The sequence below is a fragment of the Macaca mulatta genome, chromosome 2 (assembly GCF_049350105.2).
Source record: "Macaca mulatta isolate MMU2019108-1 chromosome 2, T2T-MMU8v2.0, whole genome shotgun sequence".
Lineage (NCBI taxonomy): Eukaryota > Metazoa > Chordata > Mammalia > Primates > Cercopithecidae > Macaca > Macaca mulatta.
In genome coordinates, this window is record NC_133407.1 from 5449628 (window position 1) to 5473110 (window position 23483).

General features: G+C 40.5%; 1 protein-coding gene across 1 annotated transcript in view; it reads left to right on the plus strand.

Annotated features, from left to right (window-relative positions):
- The window catches only part of ATP13A5 (ATPase 13A5), a 115273-nt gene that overhangs the window by 73990 nt on the left and 17800 nt on the right, over positions 1–23483 (plus strand). Inside the window, exons 18-25 of the mRNA XM_001095224.5 lie at positions 4–128; positions 901–1061; positions 3163–3288; positions 4388–4467; positions 7810–7852; positions 9519–9628; positions 13707–13803; positions 16089–16161. Coding sequence (XP_001095224.3) covers positions 4–128; positions 901–1061; positions 3163–3288; positions 4388–4467; positions 7810–7852; positions 9519–9628; positions 13707–13803; positions 16089–16161 — 815 coding nt within the window. The remainder of the gene's footprint in view (positions 1–3; positions 129–900; positions 1062–3162; positions 3289–4387; positions 4468–7809; positions 7853–9518; positions 9629–13706; positions 13804–16088; positions 16162–23483) is intronic.

A 23483-nucleotide genomic window follows, 5' to 3' on the forward strand; every position in this document is an offset into this window, starting at 1 on the left:
AAGAGAAAAAGTGGAGTCAGAGTTAACATTTCTGGGACTTCTCATCATGGAGAATCGTTTGAAAAAAGAAACCAAACCGGTCTTGAAGGAACTGAGCGAGGCCTGTATCAGGACTGTGATGATTACAGGTATATATTTGTTTCTAGGTGCCTGGCAAGTTGATTGTATCCCAGGCATAAGAACAAGATGTGTGAGCTGAGTTCATGTGTCAGAGACAGAGAAAAATGTTTTTGTTGTTGAATTTGTTACCCTGTAGTCCCTTACCTGAAAACATGTACAGCTGCCCCGACAGGACCAGAAGCTTTGGAGGTAGGGACCGTATCTCATTCTCTTTGTTTAATGACTGCCCCTCCTAGCCAGGATCTGTGCAGTGCCTCTAGGCTCACAGTAAATGAGCAAGAATGGGTGTGTTCTCATCAAGAAACCCAATGATCCCTCTGCACAGAGGATTGAGCCTCTGGTTGATGGTCCTCTAGGGCAGTAGGGCCAGGCATGGTGTATAATCATCAAATCCAAGCACAGCCTGACCCTGTGTGTTCTTTGCTTAGTTGGTTTCCAGACCCCGTGGATGGTTTTATGCTATCAGGCTGAGATCATACTATATTTGCCACTAAGAGCGGTCTGACTTCTGAGGATTAGTCATAAATGCTTAAGTATTTCTTTATTAATTCACACAGGTTTTGAAATACACATGGACAGGATATGACGCTGAATGTTGTGAGAGGGAGATGGGAATATAGTGTTTGCCCATGAGGGGCAGTCTACAGCAGAGAGGAAGATAAAGCAGAAAGCAGTAAATGCCCCGAAAGAACACTAAGCAGAGTGGAAAAGGGCGACCTCAGTTCCTGTTGCTGAGGGGAGGTTTGTACATGCAGAAAGCAAAGTTTCTTTGTCTTCTAGGTGACAACCTTCAAACAGCCATTACTGTTGCAAAGAATTCTGAAATGATCCCTCCAGGCAGCCAAGTGATCATTGTTGAAGCCAATGAACCAGAAGAATTTGTTCCTGCCTCTGTGACCTGGCAGCTGGTGGAGAACCAAGAGACTGGACCTGGGAAGATAGTGAGCAAATGTTAGAAGGCCCCTCTGTGGGCCTAGACTGATGGAATACAATCCTGGCACTGCTCAGCCTTCTCTCAACTCCAGGAGTCATCTCAGTAATAATCCCTCACATCTGTCCAGAGTTTGACAGTTTGCAAAGCATTTCCACCAGCTCTGGTTGCCTGTGAAAATCACCTGGGGGAGTTTCTAAGCTTCCAGTGCAGGCTGCACCAATTAAATCAGAACCCCTGGGGTGGGAGCTAGCATCGGGTGCTTTTCCCAGCGACTCCAGTGTGCAGTCATGGCTGAGAACTACTGATTTACACTCATATTTTCCACGTGGTCATTAAAATAACCCTATGCAATTGGGCAAACCATTAATTTTACAAATGAGAAAACTGAGGCTCAGAGCAGTAAGCTTGCCCAATACAAAAACTGGTGAGTTGCAGAGCAGGAAAGCAGACTTAGGCCTATTTGATTCCACACAGATCCGTGGGCATTTGGATTGTACTATACCTATGACACGAAGCTAACAGAGGCTGGGCTTCTCTAGATAGAAATCTCCCTATGCTCTTGTGACAGAATAGCTCTTTCATATGACGACAATGGGCTGTAGCCTCACATTCCATCACTAACGGTAACACCCATGCTTTTGTGTGAATTCAAAGATACGGCCCTACAGGTGATGAATTACAAAAATGCTGCCTTCTTCCAGGCTAACCAGCCTTTTGGATTGTTAAGTATAGAGTGGGTCTCGGTGCAGTCAGGAGTCTTTGTGCAGTACACAAACTGCACAGCTATACAGAATGGCCCTGCCCTTATCCTGGGAAGAGGTGGGTTAACTTGCTTCAACCTCTAATTGCATGGGCTGTGAAAGATGACAGTGCTCTCTCTGCTCTCAGCAGATTTCTGATGCTTATTTCCTTGTGAACCTACTTGCTTCTATATCAGTGCATGCCGCCTGAATTTCACTGCATGCTGTAACCCAGGCCCTTTGTGAATTGTAACTGAGAGTCCGCTCACACTACTTTCATGAATTGAATGCCTCTACTGACATTTTGGTTCCCACCAGGAGAAATGGTATCACAGTTTCAGGCCTTCCTCCTCCCTGGGTCCCTCCACCACACTTCCTCTCCCCACATTCCCAGTTCAAGCGAAAGGAATTCCTGCTCCTGTCTCAGGAGGGATGCTTTAGAACATGCCTTTTGTTGGTTATTTTGCAACTGGGGATAGAAAGGGAGGGGTGTGTCATCTTGCCTCCCAGTTCAACATAGCAAATTTTTTTTCCTTCAAATACAATGCTTTCCCTGAGATGAAGTCATCTGATGAATAAAATTTTCTCACCTCCTGCAATATTTGAATTTAGAGTCCTAAACACAAATGGAAGGCTCCCTGAGAAATGTTGCATGAAAAACCATGATTGATTATTGATATAATGAATGCACAGGCATTCATCAGATGCTTTCTCCCTAACTGAGAGCCGGGTAGGGCTAGAATCAAGCCAGAGAAATATCGTGACAAGTGAAAGGTAGGAGGGGAAGGGTTTTGGAAAAGGATTACTCCTGGTGCAGTGGGATGTAGAGTATGGAAGAGAATGTAGGGAACCATGATAGAAAGGGTTACCTGTTGAGGTAGGATCATAACAAAGGTCAGAGGTTGGGTCCTAAAAGGAGTTAGGCACTGAAGAAAGAGTGCCTACTTTACAGTGAAGACAATGAGAGTGATTTTTGAATAAGTGAATGGTAAGAGATCTTAGAAAATATAAGGTTGCATGATAAGGAGAAGGAAGAAGAGGGAAGAATTTTCCTATTCTTCCTTGTAATAACTAATTGGGACCTAGGAATAGTTAGATTTCTTCAGTAGACTGACATCATGCATATTATCTCCCAAGACAGGATCCAGAGTAGCGTACTGTCAAAGTATCATATGTTTACGTAATCTTGGGGGGAATGTTTAGAGTGTTTTCTTCCTATGGGTGGAAGTGCTGTAGGCAAATTACACCTTATTTTGTTGCTGACCTTCACACTGTTAGGCAACATGAAAACTCTTCCTTCAATAAAGCATAGGAAAGCAGAGACACTCCTTAAGAGTCAATGTAGAAATGATGCCCTTTTGATTTTAGGAAACCTGCGTGTACACTGGAAACAGTTCAACCCCTCGTGGGGAAAGAGGAAGCTGTTACCATTTTGCAATGAGTGGGAAATCATACCAAGTGATATTTGAGCATTTCACCAGCTTGCTTCCAAAAGTAAGTACTGAAGAAATGAAGTGTTTTGTTTTGCTCCTCAAATTAGCGAGTGCGAAAGGAGGAGGAGAGTATTGAAAACAGTGATCACTGAGGTTGCCTCACAATTAGAGAATAAACACGCACAAAGGAGTACTGTCCCTGAGAATGTTTTCTGGCCCTTTTTATGCCTTCCTGGCCCCAGGCAGACCCACGGCCTCCCATTCCAAGTTTGAGTTCTGGTACTTTCTCTCACCCCTGTGGCCAGTTCAGCCTTCCTCCTCCTTTCCCTCCCCACCCAGGAGAACGGCAGAGTTCCAGATACGCTGCTTGTTTTGAGGGCCAGCTTCTCTCTGAAACCTACCAGCTCGTGTCAGGCTAAGCTCTATTCCCCTTCCTGTCTGGATTCTTAAATTACAGCAAGAGGAGACAAAGGCCCCATGGTTTATTTTCAGAGTCATTTGTTATCTTGTCCTCTGTGTGTCCTGTTTTAAAATAGTGCTGTGCAGGGTTGCACTGTCAATATGTGGGAGATTAATGGAGCACAAGGGGAGGGCAGCAACCATCTGTTAGCAGTGTCTTAAAAATTCTGTCATCCTAGCAGTCAAAGACCCCAGAATCTAGACCCCAAAGGCTTCTAGAAAGCTCTTAGTTCAGTTCAGGGAAAGCTGAGACTCAGAGAGGTTAATTTGCTTGTCTAAGGTGTGCACAGCTAGCTGGCACAGCTGAGAAGAGAGCCTTGTTTCTCAGCTTCCAGCCTTTCCTCTGTCTATGCTATGATTATGGAGATGGTGTCTATTAGGAAAGAACTGTGTTTCCTCAAGCATTTTTATTTCATATGCTCTGCTGCTTCTTAGTTACTATAGTATTATTGATTAGTGGTCACCCCATCTTGGAAAAATGGTCTGGGGAAAAAAAGTAATGGAGTTGTGATGGAGGACTTTAGGTGAAATTTCAATATTAAAGCTTTAAATCTCCTTATTTCCCTTCCTGGTATTGGTCTAATGACATACCATCCAATGCTGTATTAAATTAGTAACCAGGAGTGATTTTTCAGGGCTGTTCTTTTATTTTTAAAAGTTTTCTTCTTCCCAATCATATTGCAATGGTTCTTTTTTTTTAGATTCTGGTGAATGGAACAGTTTTTGCAAGAATGTCTCCTGGGCAGAAATCAAGCCTTATTGAAGAATTTCAGAAATTAAAGTAGGTGTCATGGCATGAAAGACGAGTATGCTCATTAACTATTGCTACCTATGGGTCACTAATTCAGGTGTGGGTCAGAATGGCTATTATTAAAAAGTCACAAATAACAAATGTTGGCAAGACTGCAGAGAAAAGGGAACACTTACACGCTATCGGTGGGAGTGTAAATTAGTTCAACCATTGTAGAAAGCAGTATGGCAATTCCTCAAAGAGCTAAAACAGAACTACCATTTGAACCGGCAATCCCAATGCTGGGTATATACCCAGAGGAATGTAAATCATTCTACCATAGAGACACATGCACATGACTGTTCATTGCAGCACTATTCACAATAGCAAAAACATGGGAATCAACATAAATGCCCACCAATGACAGAGTGGATAAAGAAAATGTGGTACGTATACACCATGGAATACAGTGTAGCCATAAAAATGAATGAGTGTATGACTTTTGCAGGAACACAGATGGAAATGGAGGCTATTATATTTAGCAAACTCAAGCAGGAACAGAAAATCAAATACTATGTGTTCTCACTTATAAGTGGAAGCTAAATGATGAGAACACATGGACACAAAGAAGAAAAACACAGATACTGGGGTCTACTTGAGAGTAGAGGGTGGGAAGAGGGAGAGGAGCAGAAAAAATAACTACTGGGTACTGGGCTTAATTCCTGGGTGATGAAATAATCTGTAAAACAAACCTCCGTGACATGAGTTCCCTCGTATAACAAACCTGCACATGTTCCCCAAACCTAAAATAAAAGTTAAAAAAAGAGGATTAAAAAAAAATTCAGGTGTGGCTTAGCTGAGTCTTCTGGCTCAGGATATCTCTAGGAGATGTAACCAGGTCTTGGCCATGACTACAGTCAATCAGTGCTTGAGGGGAAAAAATCTCTCACCAGCCTCACTCACATGTTGTTGAAGGCTCAGTGCCTCCTGAGCGATTGGACCGAACCTCAGTTTTTCACTGGCTAGCTGACAGAAGCCAACCTCACTTCCTTGTGACAGGGACCATTTCATAAGGAAGCTCATGGTGTGACAGTTGACTTTTAAAAGAGTAAGCAAGCAAGAAGAACCAGAGACAGAGAGAGCACACAAGACAGTTGTTGCTGTTTATTTATATACCAGTCGCAGAAGTGACATCTTACCACCTTTGCTGCATTCCCTTCCTTAGGAGCAAGTCACTAGATCCAGCCCACTTCCAGGGGAGTGGATTACACAGGGCATGGATGCCAGGAGCTGGGGATCACTGAGGGTCATTAGAAGTTGCCCATCCCAGACACCATTTGTTCTGTGGTTCATAAGGCATGTATCTTAGAGAAACCCTCCCCTGCTTAGATGTAGCAGAAATAGTAAGGCAGGTTGTATAGCTTAGAATCAGAAAAATGGGGAAGTAGGTGAGTTATACCCTGGAATTATTTTAAGTTGGTCCATTAGAAGATATGTGAATAATTTCTGGTCCTCTTAGCAAGAGATGAAATAGCATTTTCTCTTTATCTGGCCCCAGTAGGGAAAGTCAAGAGAAAGTTCTTTATTACCCCCTTCAAAAATAAAGATGACCAAGTTACATTATAGTGAAATGGTACTTCTTGAGACCAGATCTACCTATTGCTTGCTGGGAATGTAACAGTTTGGGGCTGCAGAGTCTAGGAAGTGAAAAGGAACATAGGGTAGTGAATCTTTAGATGATGGCTGGTGAGTAGTTGGTGAAATCAGGAGACAGCGTTGTACTGTTAGATTTTGTTTCCCATAGGGAAGTCTCAAAAACTGCCTATTAACTTCCAGAATGCCTGAGGCTGGGTAAGCAAAATGACTATTTCATTCACATGATTATTACATGATATTGTTGAAGAAAGTAATTTTACCTTTTTCAAATGCCTGAGAAATTTTGCCAACTAAAATGCCTAATTTTGAAAAGCCATATTCCCCTTAAAAAATCAATTCAGGAAGACACATACTGTCTCAGAATGAGCGGTCTTCTCAACATCCCAATCTTCCTCCTCATGCCTTTGTCAATGGCAATGTGCATAAGGCTGTCTGCATTCTCTTTCTGAATTCAGGGAACACTAAAAGATGTAAGATTCCTGATGTGATATAGAGGCTAGATGTGTGCTTTAAGCCTGAAAAAAGAAGCCATTTTTCAACAATTGTGGGTAGTCATGACATGAACATATATAGCATGATTATTTTCATCTACACAACCCAATATTGGATTGAACCATAGGGGTATGCCTACATTTGACTTTTTTTTTTTTTTTTTTTGAGATAGAGTCCCGCTTTTTTGCCCAGGCTGGAGTGCAATGGTGCAATATTGGCTCACTGCAGCCTCTACTTCCTGAGTTCAAACAGTCCTCCTGCCTCAGCCTCCCAAGTAGCTGGGATTATAGGTGCCACCATGCCTAGCTAATTTTTACGATCTTTAGTAGAGATGGGGTTTCACCATGTTGGCCAGGCTGGTCTCAAACTCCTGACCTCGAGATCCACCCGCCTCAGCCTCCCAAAGTGCTGGGATTACAGGTGTGAGCCACTGCGCCCAGCCACATTTAACTATTTTTGACCTATAAAAGTGGTTATTTCTTACGCATTAACTAATAATGAGGAAATTCTAAGAAAACTTTATTTTTTCTCCTTATTGATTTTATAATTCTGTTTTTAGAAAAATGCAGCTAAGTCTTTAAGAATATTGTCATTTATCAATACTTACAATGTATTACTTATAATAGAAGGCAGGCAGTGTCTTACATCAGAAACTCCTTTTCTTTGGCAGCCATATTAATTTTCACTCTTCTATTTGTATTATGCTTGCACACCAAACTGATACAGATGGAACACATATCTCATTTTCACCTGAGATGCATCAGAAATATGAGCATATGTCTCTACTTATATCTATTAAACTATTTTTGAAATTTCTCATCCTGGTATCTGAACTGTAAATACCCAACAATAGTCAGTGACTAAAATGCAACTGGATTGGATTATGATCTCTGCGTTAGGTTGTGTGGGAAGCGCTCTGCTCATGAGTGCACACTCTTAAGCGTGGGCTTGGTGCGTATCATCAAGCAGGACTTCTTTTAAAGTGTGTGATCACTGTTTTGCCAATGTCCTTGGTTATATCACTACCATTTCAATGTGATTGGTTGAAGCAACTTAAATAATGCAACGGCCTTTTCCCTCTGGGAATATGTCTCTCCAAACCATTTTTCTTCAGCCTGATTCCAGGTGTGTTCAGGAGACACACACATACACACAAATCACATGTGACTTAGTTATGATGGAAAATATTCAAGTGAGCTGTTCATTTTTCTTACCTACTAATCCTTCTTCTCCTGTCTCCCGCAGTTATTATGTGGGCATGTGTGGAGATGGAGCTAACGATTGTGGGGTGAGTAGAAATGGCTTTTGCTCAGGCAAGCCGCTCACTAATATCCCTCTGGAGGACCTCAGGCTCTCCTGGGGTTTGTCTCTCATCCTTCCACCAGCAACCATTTGATTATTTTGCTGTTTACATCCACCTCTACCTGAGTGTGGGTTGGAAGTGGAGGGGAGGAAAGGGAGATGAGACACTTTCAATGCTTTCTGGAAACTCCTAGAATAATAAACACAAAGGAAGGCTACTTAGATTCCTATATTTCAGGTTCCAAAGATGGAACTTGACAAGTCTAGCTGCTTTCAATCTTTCCTGTTACCAGTAATGAAATGATTTCTCAGGGATGTGATTTCTTTTCCCCCCTCAAGGTCACGCAACTGATAAAGACTCAGTGAAAAAAAGTTTGAAACTGATGATTAAAGTTTTGAATTATATGTAAATTATATTTATTCCTGCCAAACTTTCATTCTGTGGTTAGTTTTTAAAAGTTTCCTTCATCCATAACTCTTTCACTCAGTTAAATCCTAGACCAAACTATTTAGTATTTTTATGCTATAGAAAAAGCTAAATAAAATGATTCTCAGCAAATTATTTTTCATATGCAGTAGAAGGGCAGTGAATGTTTTATATTCTGAGTTTTAAAGACATGAAGGAAACAAATAGTCTACCTTCAAGATTATGTACATAAGCAAATATTTCAGTAGCTGATTTATGGGACAAGAAGTGAGGAAGATTTCTTTGTATTTCCAAAGCTTATTAGAGATTTAAGATCTTGGTATTTGTTTTATTCCTCTCTTAAATATTATTTTCAAATTTCTGTGAAAACTATGTTTATAGTTAGAGATTTATTAAGATGTTTTTTGCTTTATGTTTCATGAGAAAAAGCTAATTTTTAGTCTGTTCTTTCAAATCTAGGATGTGTATCCTTTCACATTAATTATGTGGAGTTTAGAATAAAACAAAAAGCAAATGCTAAAAGGGACATAGTCTCTGCCTCCTAAAGAGTTCATTGTCTGATGAAGAAAGAATCATGAATAAAACTAACCCTAACATAAAGTAGATGGTCCTAAAGTATATAATAGAGATACGAAATAGAGAGAAAAGAGGAAGAAGAAAATGTCCTAATATTTATTAAACATGAATCTAGTATGTACTGCTTATGGTGTCAGGTACCCTGTAGTTCTATGGAACTACAGATATATAAAAGTTCATTTTATGCCGCACAATTCTCGTAGGATCGGACTAGGAAAAGGTGGGGATTCTATCTTTCACCTTTGTTCAAGGAGATTCCCACCAGGTACAAGAACTGAAATGGTGAAGGTCCCCAACCAACATCCATCCAAATTTTGTCATCTTTTTAACTGACATTTTGAATGAGGGCTTCCATCTCCTTTTCACATCTATACTCCCCACAGGCAGGGCCCTTGTACGCACACGCTCACATGCACACACGCATGCATGTACACACACCACTTTTCTACCTCTGGGTCATTGTTTAGTTAGTGACTTTGTGGATCAGGGGGGAGAGGGCACTCCAGGTGGAGGGACAGCATAAACAGAGACCCAAATATGAAAGGGTATAGTGTTATACCTTCACGAGGTGAAGAACAGTCTCTTGGTGTTTTGAGAGGTAAAGCCTAGCCTGAAAAGTCATGGGTGAGACATGGGCTTATCATTCCAGGCTTTGAAAGTGGCTCATGCAGGCATTTCATTGTCAGAGCAGGAAGCATCTGTGGCATCCCCTTTTACCTCTAAAACAGCCAACATCAAGTGTGTGCCTCATCTCATCAGGTAAGTCATTTTTTCCTCTTCCACCCCTGCAATCAGTGGGCCCATTGTCTGGCTCTGGAGACAGACAGAATTCAACTACAACCTAAAGTGATAAATGCTGCAACAGAGGTATGGGTGAAGTGCCATTGGAGAACTAATGAAGGGGGCCATTGGTGTTACTCAGGAGTGCTGGTAAAAGCCACAGAAAAGTGACTTCTGCTGAGCCTTAAAGGATAGGTGGGTATCATGTAAACAGTTGAAAGCTTGACTTGATGTTTTAAAACGAATCGTATTTCTTACTTTTTCTCTCCTCTATTTGGTATGTTGGATGCTTCCTGTGACATCCAGATTCTCAGGAATTTTGGATGGATGAGGAAGCAGAAAGGAAATACTTCATTAGATAGCTTCCCTAAATACTATTACATGTCTCCAAAATGCAAATTAGCAAATATCCAATGTATTTTACATAAAAGATGTTACAGTTGATTGACAGTGTCAGGGAAGGGGAAGTGATATGGTTTGGCTTTGTGTCCCCACCCAAATCTCATCTAGAGTTGTGGTTCCCAACCTGGTGCCTGGTGGGAGGTGACTGGATCATGGGGGCAGTTTCCCCAATGATGTTCTCATGATAGTGAGGGAGTCCTCATGAGATGTGATGATTTTTAAAGTGGCAGTTTCCCCTCCGTGCTTTCTCTCTCTTGTTCTCTTGTGAAGAAGGTGCCCACTTCTCCTTCACCTTCCGCCATCATTGTAAGTTTCCTGAGGCTTCCCCAGCCATGTGGAATTGTGAGCCAATTAAACCTCTTTTGTTTATAAATTACCCTGTCTTAGGTAGTAATCTTTACGGCAGTGTAAAAATGGACTCACACAGGAAAGCATAAGAGACATTCATTTTCACAGTATGCTTCCCTCACCTCCACTCCACTCTCATTTCTGATCTCATGTCTACTAATATTTTAAATGTAGTTAAGAACAAAACACCCAGTTTTATGTTTATTCATAAATCTGATTTCTCTATTGTTTCCTATAGCACTTAGGGTTAATTTCTGGGCATTTTCCTGGGCAGTGATCTGAAAGCCATTGCCGGATTTTGAGATTCATACAAAAAAGACAACTATGAAGTTCCCCAGCATGTCCTTTGGTACATCAGAATAAACAGGTCACTGGCAGGAATCACGGACCTAAAGGTAGCAGGTCTAAAATTCCATGCCCTTGGCTGGCCGCATATCAGCAAGACAGCTTTACACAACACCCTGAACACTGGGTGTCTGTACCTGTGTCCTTTCACACCCTCAAACATGATCACTTCCCCTGCCTCCAAAGCAGCTCCTCTTCCCAACCCCCACTTTCCCTGCTTCTAAGAACAATTTACTCCTTAGAGTCTGCCACTGAGGTTCAGACCCTTAGAGTACATTTAACTCCTTCCTCTTCTTTACCCATAACCAAACGAGCATTATGTTTTGCTGATTTATTTTGCAGAGTCTCTCTAAGCACTTTGGTTACTATCTCTAGTGTCTTAACCTTGGTTTGTGTCATGGTGACTACGCAATGATAGTACTCAGAACCCTCGCCTTATTTTATGCTTTTCATCATCAATACAACTCATGGAGCTCTTTACAAATGTGCTTGGAAATGTAAAGAATGAGAGTCTTGCCCCTGGAGAATTTACATTCCAGCAAAAATTGTGTGTGTGCATGTGTGTGTGTATATATAGTATGTATATGTGTAACATACATACTTATATATAATTTACTGTCATCTTGATCTCTTGATCTTTATGGCCCACTCAGATTATTACCCTAGGGTCTACCCGCAATATCAAAGCCAACATTACACATATGTATATGTGTAATATACATACATATATACACACACACACAAATATATACATTACTTATTGAGTGTCTCTCATGCATCAGGCATGTTTTATACACACACACACACACACAATTTTATATATATATATACACACAATGTCTGATGCATGGGAGGTGCTCAATACATTTTCTTGAAATCAATTAATGTCCAAACAATACAGCAAATGTTCTGGCAGTTGAGTGTGAGAACTCAAGCCAGGAGGGAAGGTTTCAGTAGGGGAGTTGCAATTTGAAAAATGGGTAAGACTTATGCAAACAGAAAGGAGGTGGGAAGGAATTCCAGGTGGGGAAAATGCGGCAGCCATGTTTAGACACAGTGTTGTAACTGGAGAATGCAGGGGCCAGTTGGCGCAACTGGGCTAGAAGACTTTTCGATGGGAATTGCGGTGGTTAAGCTAGAGAACCAGATGTGGAGGCCTTGCAGGGAGTTTGAGCTCCTGGATAGTAGTGCAAAGTACCTACTTGATCCATTCAACATGCAGTGGCATTTGAACTTCAGATGCTCCTCCTCATGCATGTGGCCCAGTGTATTTATGAGTGCAGTATACTAGTACGGAATACAAGTCAGGATGTAAAATTTCTCCAGTGGCAGATGGCTCAGTAAGACTCCAGGGTAGAAACTCCTTGCTTTTATATTTCATAGATTCATAAAAATTAGATATGGTTTAGCTCTGTTAGGCTCGTTTTACTTTTTCTATCCTTGATGCATACTTACTCCTGAGAAAGCACTGCAGAGAGGCAATGAGATACAGTTTTAGATGCATAGGTTCAAATCCACGGATTTTCATCTTTGTCTTTTGAAACATGATTTAGTTGTTGCTATAGTTCAAGTCCTTTAGGGCAAAGACTGTGTCTTAGTCATTTTTGTATCAACCATTATGCCCAGCACCATGCTGGGTACATCAGAGCATTCAGTGAATGTTTGTAGAATGCACAGATAAATGCATGATCTACTTACAATTTACAGGCATTAGGAATAGCAGTAATTTTGGAGGCTCATTTATCCTTTACTTAGAATGGTTTCTTGTATTTTCCTTTGAATCTGGGTGTCTTAATTTTCCTGGAACTATGCATGATTGCAGGGAAAAAAACAATGAAATCACAATGTTTATATCAGACTTGAGAAAACGATCCATACTTCACATGCTTGCCCCTTCTCAGCTTGTCTTCTGCTCCATCCTCGGTGTTGAAAACAAATGACAGCACCTCACAGCTTGGTAGAAAATATCTTCCCAACATATCCTGGCTTCTCTCCCACCCTTGCCTTCTCATTTTGCCTGAGACAAAGTGGTTAGTAGTTTGGCTTTTAGGTTCTTCTTTTCATGTCCCTGTTCCGTTGACCACATCTTTGAGCAGAACAGGTGTCCATGTTACTGGGGACTAGAAATGAAGTGGATGTGGGTCACATTCCATGTGGATTGCTTCTGCCCTGACCAGAGGAGGCTTGAAGGAGAGCTGGTTTGCTGAGGTCCCACTCTGACATCACGTGCTGCTACCTCACGTTGTTTTCTTTTAACCTGTCATAATCCACCATTCAGAAAACCTGGTACTGCATTAACAGCTAAGACTGAATTTTTTTAAAGGAGAAATATCTACTTTTTAAGTTGCATTTTTTTACTGTCATCTTGATCTCTTGATCTTTATGACCCACTCAGATTATTACCCTGGGGTCTTCCTGCAATATCAAAGCCAACGTTACCCATTTCATCTCAAATATTAGAGTCACATTCACACTTCCTAAAATGTCAAAGCACCTATCCTTTAGCTTTGTGTCTGCAAGGACCTCTAAAGTACACACAGTGCAATTCCCAGGAAGCATGTATTGTTAAGATGTAATGAGTCACAAGGAAGTCAATACTTGACATTTTGCACCTTATCATAATGTTGTATTGTGTTTATAACACACATAGTAATCTTCTCACTTCACTGAAATCTTGTTGAAAACGAGGAGTGTGCCTGATTCATTTTATATCCTCTATGACTGTTAGCATAATGCTGGTACTTCATAAGCCCTAAATAAAAAGTAAATGAACCGATGAGTAAGGTAATGATTGAAGGAGAGAATGAATGAATGAGTGGTTAAATAAATGAGAGGATGAATTCATGATTAAGTGAATGTATGTCAACAGGCTACTAAAAATATAACTCCCTTTAAATATAAAAGAAGTTGGGAGACATCTATCATATATAACCAATTTTTATTTTTATTTCTTTTTAAACAGAGAAGGCCGAGCTGCTCTGGTTTCCTCCTTTGGAGTATTCAAATACTTGACCATGTACGGCATAATCCAGTTTATCAGTGCATTACTGCTCTATTGGGTATGAACCAAATCATTTCATCTCAGTTCTAATTGCATTTATGTCCCTAATTTATTATTCAGGGTATAGCTCCTACACAAGATTTAATGTTTTATAAATAAATGACACTTCTCAAAATAGGTGTCTGCAAACTCAGGAACCTGGTATAACTGTGCATGAAATGTGGAACTAGAAATAAGTAGATATAGATGAGTTTTCTAGCGTTTTGTTTTTCTCTTGATAACCTGAGACTCTTGACCTCTCCAAACCCCTGTTTCTTCTTTTGGAGTATGAAGAGAGCTTCAGAGCAGCCTAAATATAATTCAGCAGGAAATGGATGAGTCTCCAATTGTGGAATATTTTCAACAAAAGGCTAAGAAGAGATAAAAAGGAAGAGAAGTTGTCGAATTTGCTTTTGAAGGACTAGAATGCTAAAGACCTTTCACAATGGACCCTTATTCCTGAAGGTACTTAGAATTTATACAGTCAGGGATATCATTAGTAAAGAATCAGAAATTCTTTGAAACTAAAAAAGACTCAAAATTAAATGATGATAATAGCCATTTAAAAATTAATTAGCTGTACGGAAGAACTATGTATAGGCTAAAAATAATCTTCATTAGTCCAATCATAGCTTGTACTACAGTAAAATGATCCAACAGGCTCAAGGAACACTTCAGGAGGGATTATTCTGTTGCTTTCCTGGGAGGTTTGAGAAGTGAATAAGAGGACCACAAGATTCTACCATCCAGTGGACTATTGCTTGCAAGGATCACACACACAGGGCTCAAAGGCAGCCTGGTGGGAAGAAACAAGAACTGGACAGGGAGTCAGAAAACCCGGATTCAAGTTCTTCCTCCATCCAAAAAACAAATTAGATCTTGCCTTTGGCCAAAACCTGCTTCTGGGTAGCTGATTTTTCAGAGCCTTCCATAGTTCCATGAAAGCTTCTCCTAGAAGAAAAACTAAAGGTGTGGTTGGAAATTCCTTCTGCTCCATCTCATTCTGAATATATAATTTTACCACTCTCAGGTGAAAAGAAGAGGAAAGGATATGAGAAAGAAAAGTAAAGATGACAGAGGAAGAATTGGAGGTTGACAGGGACACTGAGGAACCAATGGCAGCCTTTCAAACATGTGACAGCAGAAATTCCTTCTCAAAGCCTCCATGGATGGACGTAGAAACCATAGTCCACTCTGCAGCCATTCATTCTAGTGGTCTAGACCTAAATAAGAGTGTCGCAGAAGAACCTTAACCTGGTACCTTCTGGGACTTGGATTCACTGTCTGAGAAGCCAGCAATACTTTCCATGTGCATAAATCTGGTCTATAATGTGCTCAGAATCAGTTTATAGTTTAGTGCTTAGTCAACAGATATGAAACAGATAAACAGACCTGGCTGCAAGAGATATTGCAAGGCACCTTCCTAGAGAGTCATGGTTTGACTTTCATCTCTAAATACTTCAGCTCTATAATGTGAACTTGAAAGAAGTTCTGTCTACACAAACCTTAAAAGGCGGATGTACCAGATTGAGTTCTGCAATGGGCTTACTTGGGGTAGGAGCCTTAGTTCAGTTTGTGAAAGTGAATGGATTCCAAGAGACCTATGCTGTAAACTCATACCAAGGGTGAGGATGGAGAGTAACGTCTATTGAATGAATTGCGCCTTCACTTCAAATTTTAAGTATAACATTTCTAAGGGAACATTCAGGCTTTAATATCTTATGTTGAGAATTCAACTGCCTAGGCTGAGACTGCAGCTGTCAGGTAATTTTTGGTTTTTTTTTTGAGACGGAGTCTCGCTCTGTCGCCCAGGCTGGAGTGCAGTGGCCAGATCCCAGCTCACTGCAAGCTCCACCTCCCGGGTTTATGCCATTCTCCTGCCTCAGCCTCCCGAGTAGCTGGGACTACTGGTGCCTGCCACCTTGCCCAGCTAGTTTTTTGTATTTTTTAGTAGAGATGGAGTTTCACCATGTTAGCCAGGATGGTCTTGATCTCCTGACCTCGTGATCCGCCCGTCTCGGCCTCCCAAAGTGAGCTGTCAGGTAATTAATGCACCCAATAGGAGGGTGGTTCTCAAATAACTGACTTCTGTCGCTAATATGAAGTAGGTTAAATGCAGGGAAAACAGTCGCCTGGCCTCATTCTGTACAATGAGATGCTAATAATTTTAGGTAAGTCATTTTCTTCCTGAAGAGGGGAAAAAAGTAACAGCTGCCTCCTAACGACTTAAAAAGAGTGTATGGAATAATAAAAAGGCTATGATGGCACATGCCATATTTATATTTGCTTTTGTTTCTTTTTCAGCAACTACAACTCTTTGGAAATTACCAGTATCTCGTGCAAGATGTAGCCATTACTTTGATGGTCTGTTTAACAAGTAAGCTCTTTAGCAAAGAAAACTGTATTGTTTAATATTTATCTATGAAATTCTAGAAACAGTCACACAAAAAGGAACTTTTGAGAAAGAGGCATCCTTATTTCTAAAACCTCATTATTTATGAATTTTTTAAAAGTGATATTGGGAGTAAGTTGAGAGTTGAAATCCCAAGATTTGGCATTAAAACATTCTGATAACAAATAGGTCTTAGTCACAAAAAATTGTCAATGTAGTCCAACTTCTTTGTAGTTTTATGTCTTGTGCATAGAAAAATGAATACAAAATCTAGAAAAGGGAATTTTTTAAAACCCAAAGGTCACTTTCCATTATTCAGCTATGCTTCACGTTGACGTGAAACCAGATTTTTGCTAGGTATTTGATGTGTGAGAACAAATGCTAACATTTTAGTTTAGTAAAATTCTCCAAAAGCAAGGTGTGGCTTCCAACAGCAGCTATTGCTCATTTCCTTCCTTTGACATGACACTGATAAAGTATTTCCTGTCAAGGAACTCAGGGCTTGATGCTAACTCTTAATAAGTGAGAAAGGTGACTGCCTCACCAGAGAGCAAGGAAAAAGAATGGCACTGTCATCTCTTTTTCCTTGCTCAACAATAGGCATGTTATGAAAAATAACAGATAAAACATCAGGCAATGCAGGATATTAATAACCTTGAGAATTTCATGTAGCATCTTAATACATAAAACTGATATGTTTTATGTATCAACCCAGTGACCAAATTTATCAGTATCAGAGATATAAGCACTAAAATATCAATTTTGATTCTTAGGGTTGAAATGTCTATTCATAGTTCATTAAAATATTTGTCTAGATGTTATTAATATTCATATGACTGAATAATTTTGCATCAATGAAATTGCTTCTACAGTGTTGGATATTTTAAGCAATTTGCATGATTTATTTGTGAATGATGCTAAAGAGAGAAAAAAACACCAAGAGGTTTCAAGAACCAAGCTTTCAGGCAGCAGCATGGAGGTGAAGGCCATGGCTATTGTGGCCTGTTTCCGTGACCTCTGGCTAACTGTCCTCATAGAATTGTGAGGATCAGATACAATGATGCTGGCAGAGTGTGCATCACAGCACAGGACACACTGAGCACTCATTACAATGCGAATCATATCTCCTCCTTTTCCTCTTTTGAGAAGACTGACTAGCTTTCTGAGCACTGGAAGAGCTTTAGAATGTGTACACATAGACCAGTGTCATTAGAAATCCAAAAGCATGGATGGTCTTCCTAGTTCTAGTCTTGCCTCAGACTTGCTATATGACACTGAGCAAGTTATTTGGAGCTTTTGCACACTTAATTCCGTGACATTAGTTATGTGGTAGTGGGGCCGCTTAACTCTTTCCCACAGCAATAGCCTGTTGAGACTCATGCCAGTTGGTAGCCCTGGGAAACTCAGTCTCGCCTCTCAGAGTGGGCTCTATGGGAGTGCTGGGATGACTCATAGTGGGACCATGATTACCACGAGGAGAAAAAAAACCTCAGAAGGGTGATGATAGACCAGACACATAACATTCTATCAGCATGATGGCGCTTTAATTATTACTCAACAAATTGTAGCTAGTAAATGAGGTAAACTCAGGGAGACTGGTGAAGAAGAGAGTAGAGGCAGAAATCAGCTATGTTTGTTAGTTTGTTTTTTACCCTCTACCTGCAAACATCCTATTGTTTTCCCGTCTCTGCAAGCTTACTCATCCCACAGGCTGATCATTTCCTGGTCAAGTCTAAGTATTAAGATATCTTATCCTTAGACATGAAAAATCTAGGTATTATAATTATTATTTCACATTTTCATCGAATTCAAAGCTTTTCTTCCCTTACATCAAGCCTGCACTATAGGCTTGGGGCAAGCAGTAGACAAGAAGGCCATGGTCTCTTCTTCACTTCCTTTGAGTCACCTACTCTTCACCCCTGTTTCTGGGGAAGAAGAGCAACAAGAGCAAAGGACTTATTTTTATGTTCTTTTTTTTTCTGCTGCAAATTTTAAGTTCCAGGGTACACATGCAGGATGTGCAGGATGTGCAGGTTTGTTACATAGGTAAACATGTGCCATGGTGGTTTGCGGCACAGATCAACCCATCACCTAGATATTAAGCCCAGCATCCATTAGCTATTCTTCCTGATGCTCTCCTTCCTCCTTGCCCTTCCCAACAGGCCCCAGTGTCTTTTGTCCCCCACCATGTGTCCATGTGTTCCCACTGTTCGGCTCCACTTATAAGTGAGAATATGCAGTGCTTGGTTTTCTGTTCTTGCATTAGTTTGCTGAGGAGCAAATGGAAAAACACTCCATGCTCATGGATAGAAAGAATCAATATAATGAAAATGGCCATACTGCCCAAAGTAATTTATAGATTCAATACTATTCCCATTAAACTACCATTAATATTCTTCACAGAATTAGAAGAAACTATTTTAAAATTCATATGGAACAACAACAAAAGAGCACGAATAGCCAAGACAATCCTGAGCAAAAAGAACAAAGCTGGAGGCATCATGCTACCTGACTTCAAACTATACTACAAAGCAACAGTAACCAAAATAGCATGGTACTGACACAAAACCAGACACAGAGACCAATGAAACAGAACAGAGAACTCAGAAATAAGACTGCACACGTACAACCATCTGATCTTTGACAAACCTGACAAAAACAAACAATGGGGAAAGGATTCCCCATTTAATAAGTGGTGCTGGGAGAACTGGCTAGCTATATGCAAAAAATTGAAACTGGACCCCTTCCTTACACCTTACACAAAAATTAACTCAAGTTGGATTAAAGACTTAAGTGTAAAACCCAAGACTATAAAAATCCTAGAAGAAAATCTAGGCAAAGGACTTTTTACTTAAGTAGGAGTACGTAGTGCTCTCCTGTCAAATGCCCTCAAATATGGCAGGCACCTACATTTAGGCAATAGGCACGGGGTTCATTGGTGAAATCATCAGAGCTTCCCTGTGGACAGGTGTGGACTAGACCACGCCCTGACATAGTGGTGCTCTCTCCCTCTGACTTCTCAGGATTTCTTTCTGCAGCTGCCTCCTAGTGGTACATACATGAAGCCCTTTTCTACTGCTGGGCCCTCCAACCCCAGCAGGCTGCCACATGGATAAACTCCTTCCAGGATAGCTAGCTGTAGCCTATCTATCAAGGCTAATTTCCATGGCTTCTACTTAACCTACCAGACAGTAAATAAGCAGCTTGCTCTCACTGCTGCCTGCCCTTTCCCTCTGCAATTACCATGAAGGGGAGTGAGCAAGGCCAATATCCTCTCTTAAAACCACTTCCAGTCTCTCTAACATTGGCTCTTATGACTTCCCCTCATGGGGTTGTGGTGATGCTGAGAAGAAAGCCACAGTTTACATTGCTCCTAACAATTGCCTTTAAAGAATTGCTTGATAATCTCCATGAGTTTTCCTCTTATACAGACAGCATGCAGCAAATTAGGCAGGAACAAGCATGCTTATAGTTAAATAACCAATATGGATCTCTCTTGCTAGGTACTATGGAGATATGGCGACAATCTCTCTTCACAATAAATAGGCACTTGCAATTCACTGTCCTCAAATATAAGGCTCAGCACAATTCTCTAGACGAGAGAAGCACCATTCAACATTCCCTTATACAAGTGTTCATCCCTCACTGTGTATTAGCCACATAGGTTCCTGGGGCATGAGAAGACTGATTGATCAAGTTCAGAGTTTAGTGGGGGATTCACATACATGAACAAATAAGACGCAAGTTAAAAGTAGTGAGTAGCAGAAAACAGCAGATGCTTTGGGAGTTCAGAGAAAGAAGAGATGTTTTCTGATAATCTGGGGTTAAGGAGGAGATAGCAGTGGAGAAAGAAAGATACTAGGCACTGATGCATGAAAGAAGTAGCATTCGCATCAAAATAGGAAGGATGGATAAATTTCAAAGATCTTTTGCTAAAAGAAGAGCATTTCAAGTAGAAGGAAGCAGTATGAGCAAGAGAAAGCTGATAAATATGGGGTATGAGTTTTTAATGTGACCACACTGCAGCGTATGTGACATCTTTTACTGAAAAATTGAAAAAGTGAATTGGGTCAAATCACAGAGAATCTTGACTGCTGGTCTGAGAACTGTGGACATTTATCTGCAGCCCTTAGGAGTCATCACCAATTGATGATCAATGTAAAATTACAGATGTCCCTGATTTACGATGGTTTGACTTATGGTTTTTAACTTTACAATGGTGCCAAAGTGATGCACATTCAGAAGAATGCTACTCTCTTAGGATGCTGGGCAGTGGCAGCAAGCTGCCGCTCCCAGCCAGCCCAGCAATCATGAGGTTAAACAACAGATACTCTACATTGTACTGTGTTGCCAGACGATTTTGCTCAATTGTAGCCTAATTAAGTGTTGTGAGCATGTTTGAGCTAGGCTAGGCTAAACTATGGTATTCGGTAGGTTAGGTGTACAGTATAGATGTATTTTCAACTTAAAAATGTTTTCAGTTTGCAATGGGCTTATCAGAAAGTAACCCCATTGTAAATCAAAGGGCATCTGTATTCTCTTTAAGGCTTCCTACATTTCCAAGTTTCCAGATTAAGGCTTTTGGCCTTAACTCTGAATTGGTTCTGGGAAGAGACAATACCATCACATATTTAATTTATTTACCTACTTACCTATACACACCCTGCCTTGTTCCCACAAGGTTTTAAGGCAATGTATGGAGACAAAATATAATGCATTACACAGAAAATCTAGAAGAAAAATAAGATGAAGTGAGGAGGGATGTTGATCAGGCAATGCATGTCTGGAAGTCCAATTTGACTCTATTTTGTGTAGCGGCATTTTTAAGGGAGCTTGTTTTGCCACATCTCTGTCCTTGTCAACAAGAACTCGAATTAGGTCAAGAAAATAGAGGGAGGGTTTGTTTAAGAACATAATTCTCAAAAAATCTAAGAACAGGAACTTGGAAGCACCTGGGTCTGAGGAGGACTAGAACACTAAAGGGTAAAAATGGAGGTCACTTTCTTTCTTTCCAGGTGGTCACCTTGTGTCTCTTCTTTCCATTCTTACTGTTTCCATCTCTCTTCCATTTATTCACCTTAGAGCTGACCTCATAAAATGGCACTAGGACTGGGGCTTTGCAGCCTTTATGTTTGTCTTCTTACAGCAAATGAGCCTAGCCTCTCATTGTCCCATTTGCAAATATTTTGGAGAGAAAATTTATCGACCTGACTTGGATTAGATGCCCACCTCTAGGCCCCTCATTTCTCTGAATGAAGGTGGGATCATGAAATTCAGATCCATTTAGACCAGCCATTCCAGGCCCTTGGAGAAGGCAGTATCCAGAGAAGGAGGTACGGAGGGACTCACCCATTATATAAGTGTATCTCTACACCCCATCTGTGTTTTAATGACTCCTAACCTTTTCTGGGTCTTGGTCCACTTAAATAATCTGATGGAAAATACAAATAATTTCATCTTAGAAATCTCACGATACACACTTAAATTTTTCATGTAGTTTAGGTGGGTTCATGAACCTCCTGAAATTTGTCTTATATGATTTTCAGTGTTTGGAATAAAAAGTAAGCCAACTACTTAGGAGAAACACAACTATGAGATATCCAAATGATGCTAAATAATTAAAAACTGTAAGAATAGAATTTGAAACTGTGAAGTCTTCCCATGCAATAGATCCAGTGCTGGGTTTAGTAAGAAACAGAATGTGGAATGAGACAGGATTTCTTCCTTCAGGGAGCTCAGAGTCTGCTGAGTACAGATGTAAATTTAATGCAAGACACCCTGCACTATAGCAGCAATGTGAGTAATGTGTTGTGGGAACTCAGAAGGGAGAATGATTAATTTTGAATACTGTATAACACTTCAGAAGTTAGTATTCCTCTGAATACAATCTGATAGCATATATCATCATCATTTTAAGGAAACCCAGATAATGCAGAAAAGTTTTTTGGGGGGATCCTCATAAACAGTACTACTATCCAAGCTTGTATTGCAGGGCTCCTCATTTTGTTCTTTTAATTTTTGAGATGCATCATACTGCAATATGCTGTAGAGCAAAGAACATAGGGCTTCACAATCATAAATACTTGGGTTTCCAGTGCCATGCTGTCACTCACTAACTGTGGGTTTTTAAGCAAAGGAAACTAATTTTTTGAGCCTCAGTTTCTTCACCTGTAAAATTTACCTGTTTTGCTTTTAAGGAAATAAAAATCATGTTTATAAACAGTACAGCCTCTGAAACCTAATAGATGTCCCACAATGGTAGCCATAAAATTATTTTTATTTATAATCAGGTATACAGATTATCTGTCAGAAGTAGTAAGAGTCTCTAACATGGAGAAAGTCAGAATATTCTGTGTAAGAACGCTGTAGGCATTAGGTATTGCCTCAATAATGCTGTGTAACAACCCACCGCCAAAACTCAGCATTTATACCATCAGGCAGTTATTCTTCCCATTCATGAGTCTGTAAGTTGATTGCCATTTAGCTGATCTAGGTGAGCACAGCTGAGCCAGTCCACTCTAATATGTAGATCAGTTGATCTTGGTTAACACTTTTGGATTTGATTTAGGTCTACTCCACATTTTTCATTCTGAGGCCAGGTTGAATGGACAGATTTGGTATTTTCTCATTGTGAGTCACAGAAAGCAGAGCCATAGAGCAAGCCCAGCTGTGCAAGCATGGTTGAAGTCTATGTTAACATCTCTTTGGCCAGAGAAAGTCACACAGGGAAGCCCAAAATTAAGGGATGACAAAGTATACCCCACGACTATGAAGCCAGCAATTCAGTCTACCACAGTTACTATGTAAAAGAAAGACAAGAAACTACAAGGAGCATGAGAGAGAAGACCAAAGAGGTAGAAGCCAGATGCACAGAGATGCAATTTTACCTCTCTCCACTACCTGTAGCCTCTTTATGAATTTATAGCTACATTCTGCTTTCGATACTGGAATACAGAGAGAACTCCAAGCAGTAAAGCTTCTGCCTTCTGTGACCTGGAAGCACAATTTCCTTGCACTTCTCAGCACTGATCACAGACCACACTGTGTGCCCCTTCTTCGTGGACCCAAGCAATGGCTTCTGACACCAACCACCCAGAATTAGGGCAAACTTTAGAGATTAAGGGTACAGCCTCCACAAGAATGCCCTCACTTCAGACACCAGCCTCAAGTGTGGGGCTCTCTAGACCACCTGAACTTCTGATTAGTTGGCTACAAACTTAGGAGTTCCCATTACTCCCTCAGGTTCAACAATTTGCTACAATTTACAGAACTCAGGAAAGTGTTATACTTATGACTGCAGTTTTATT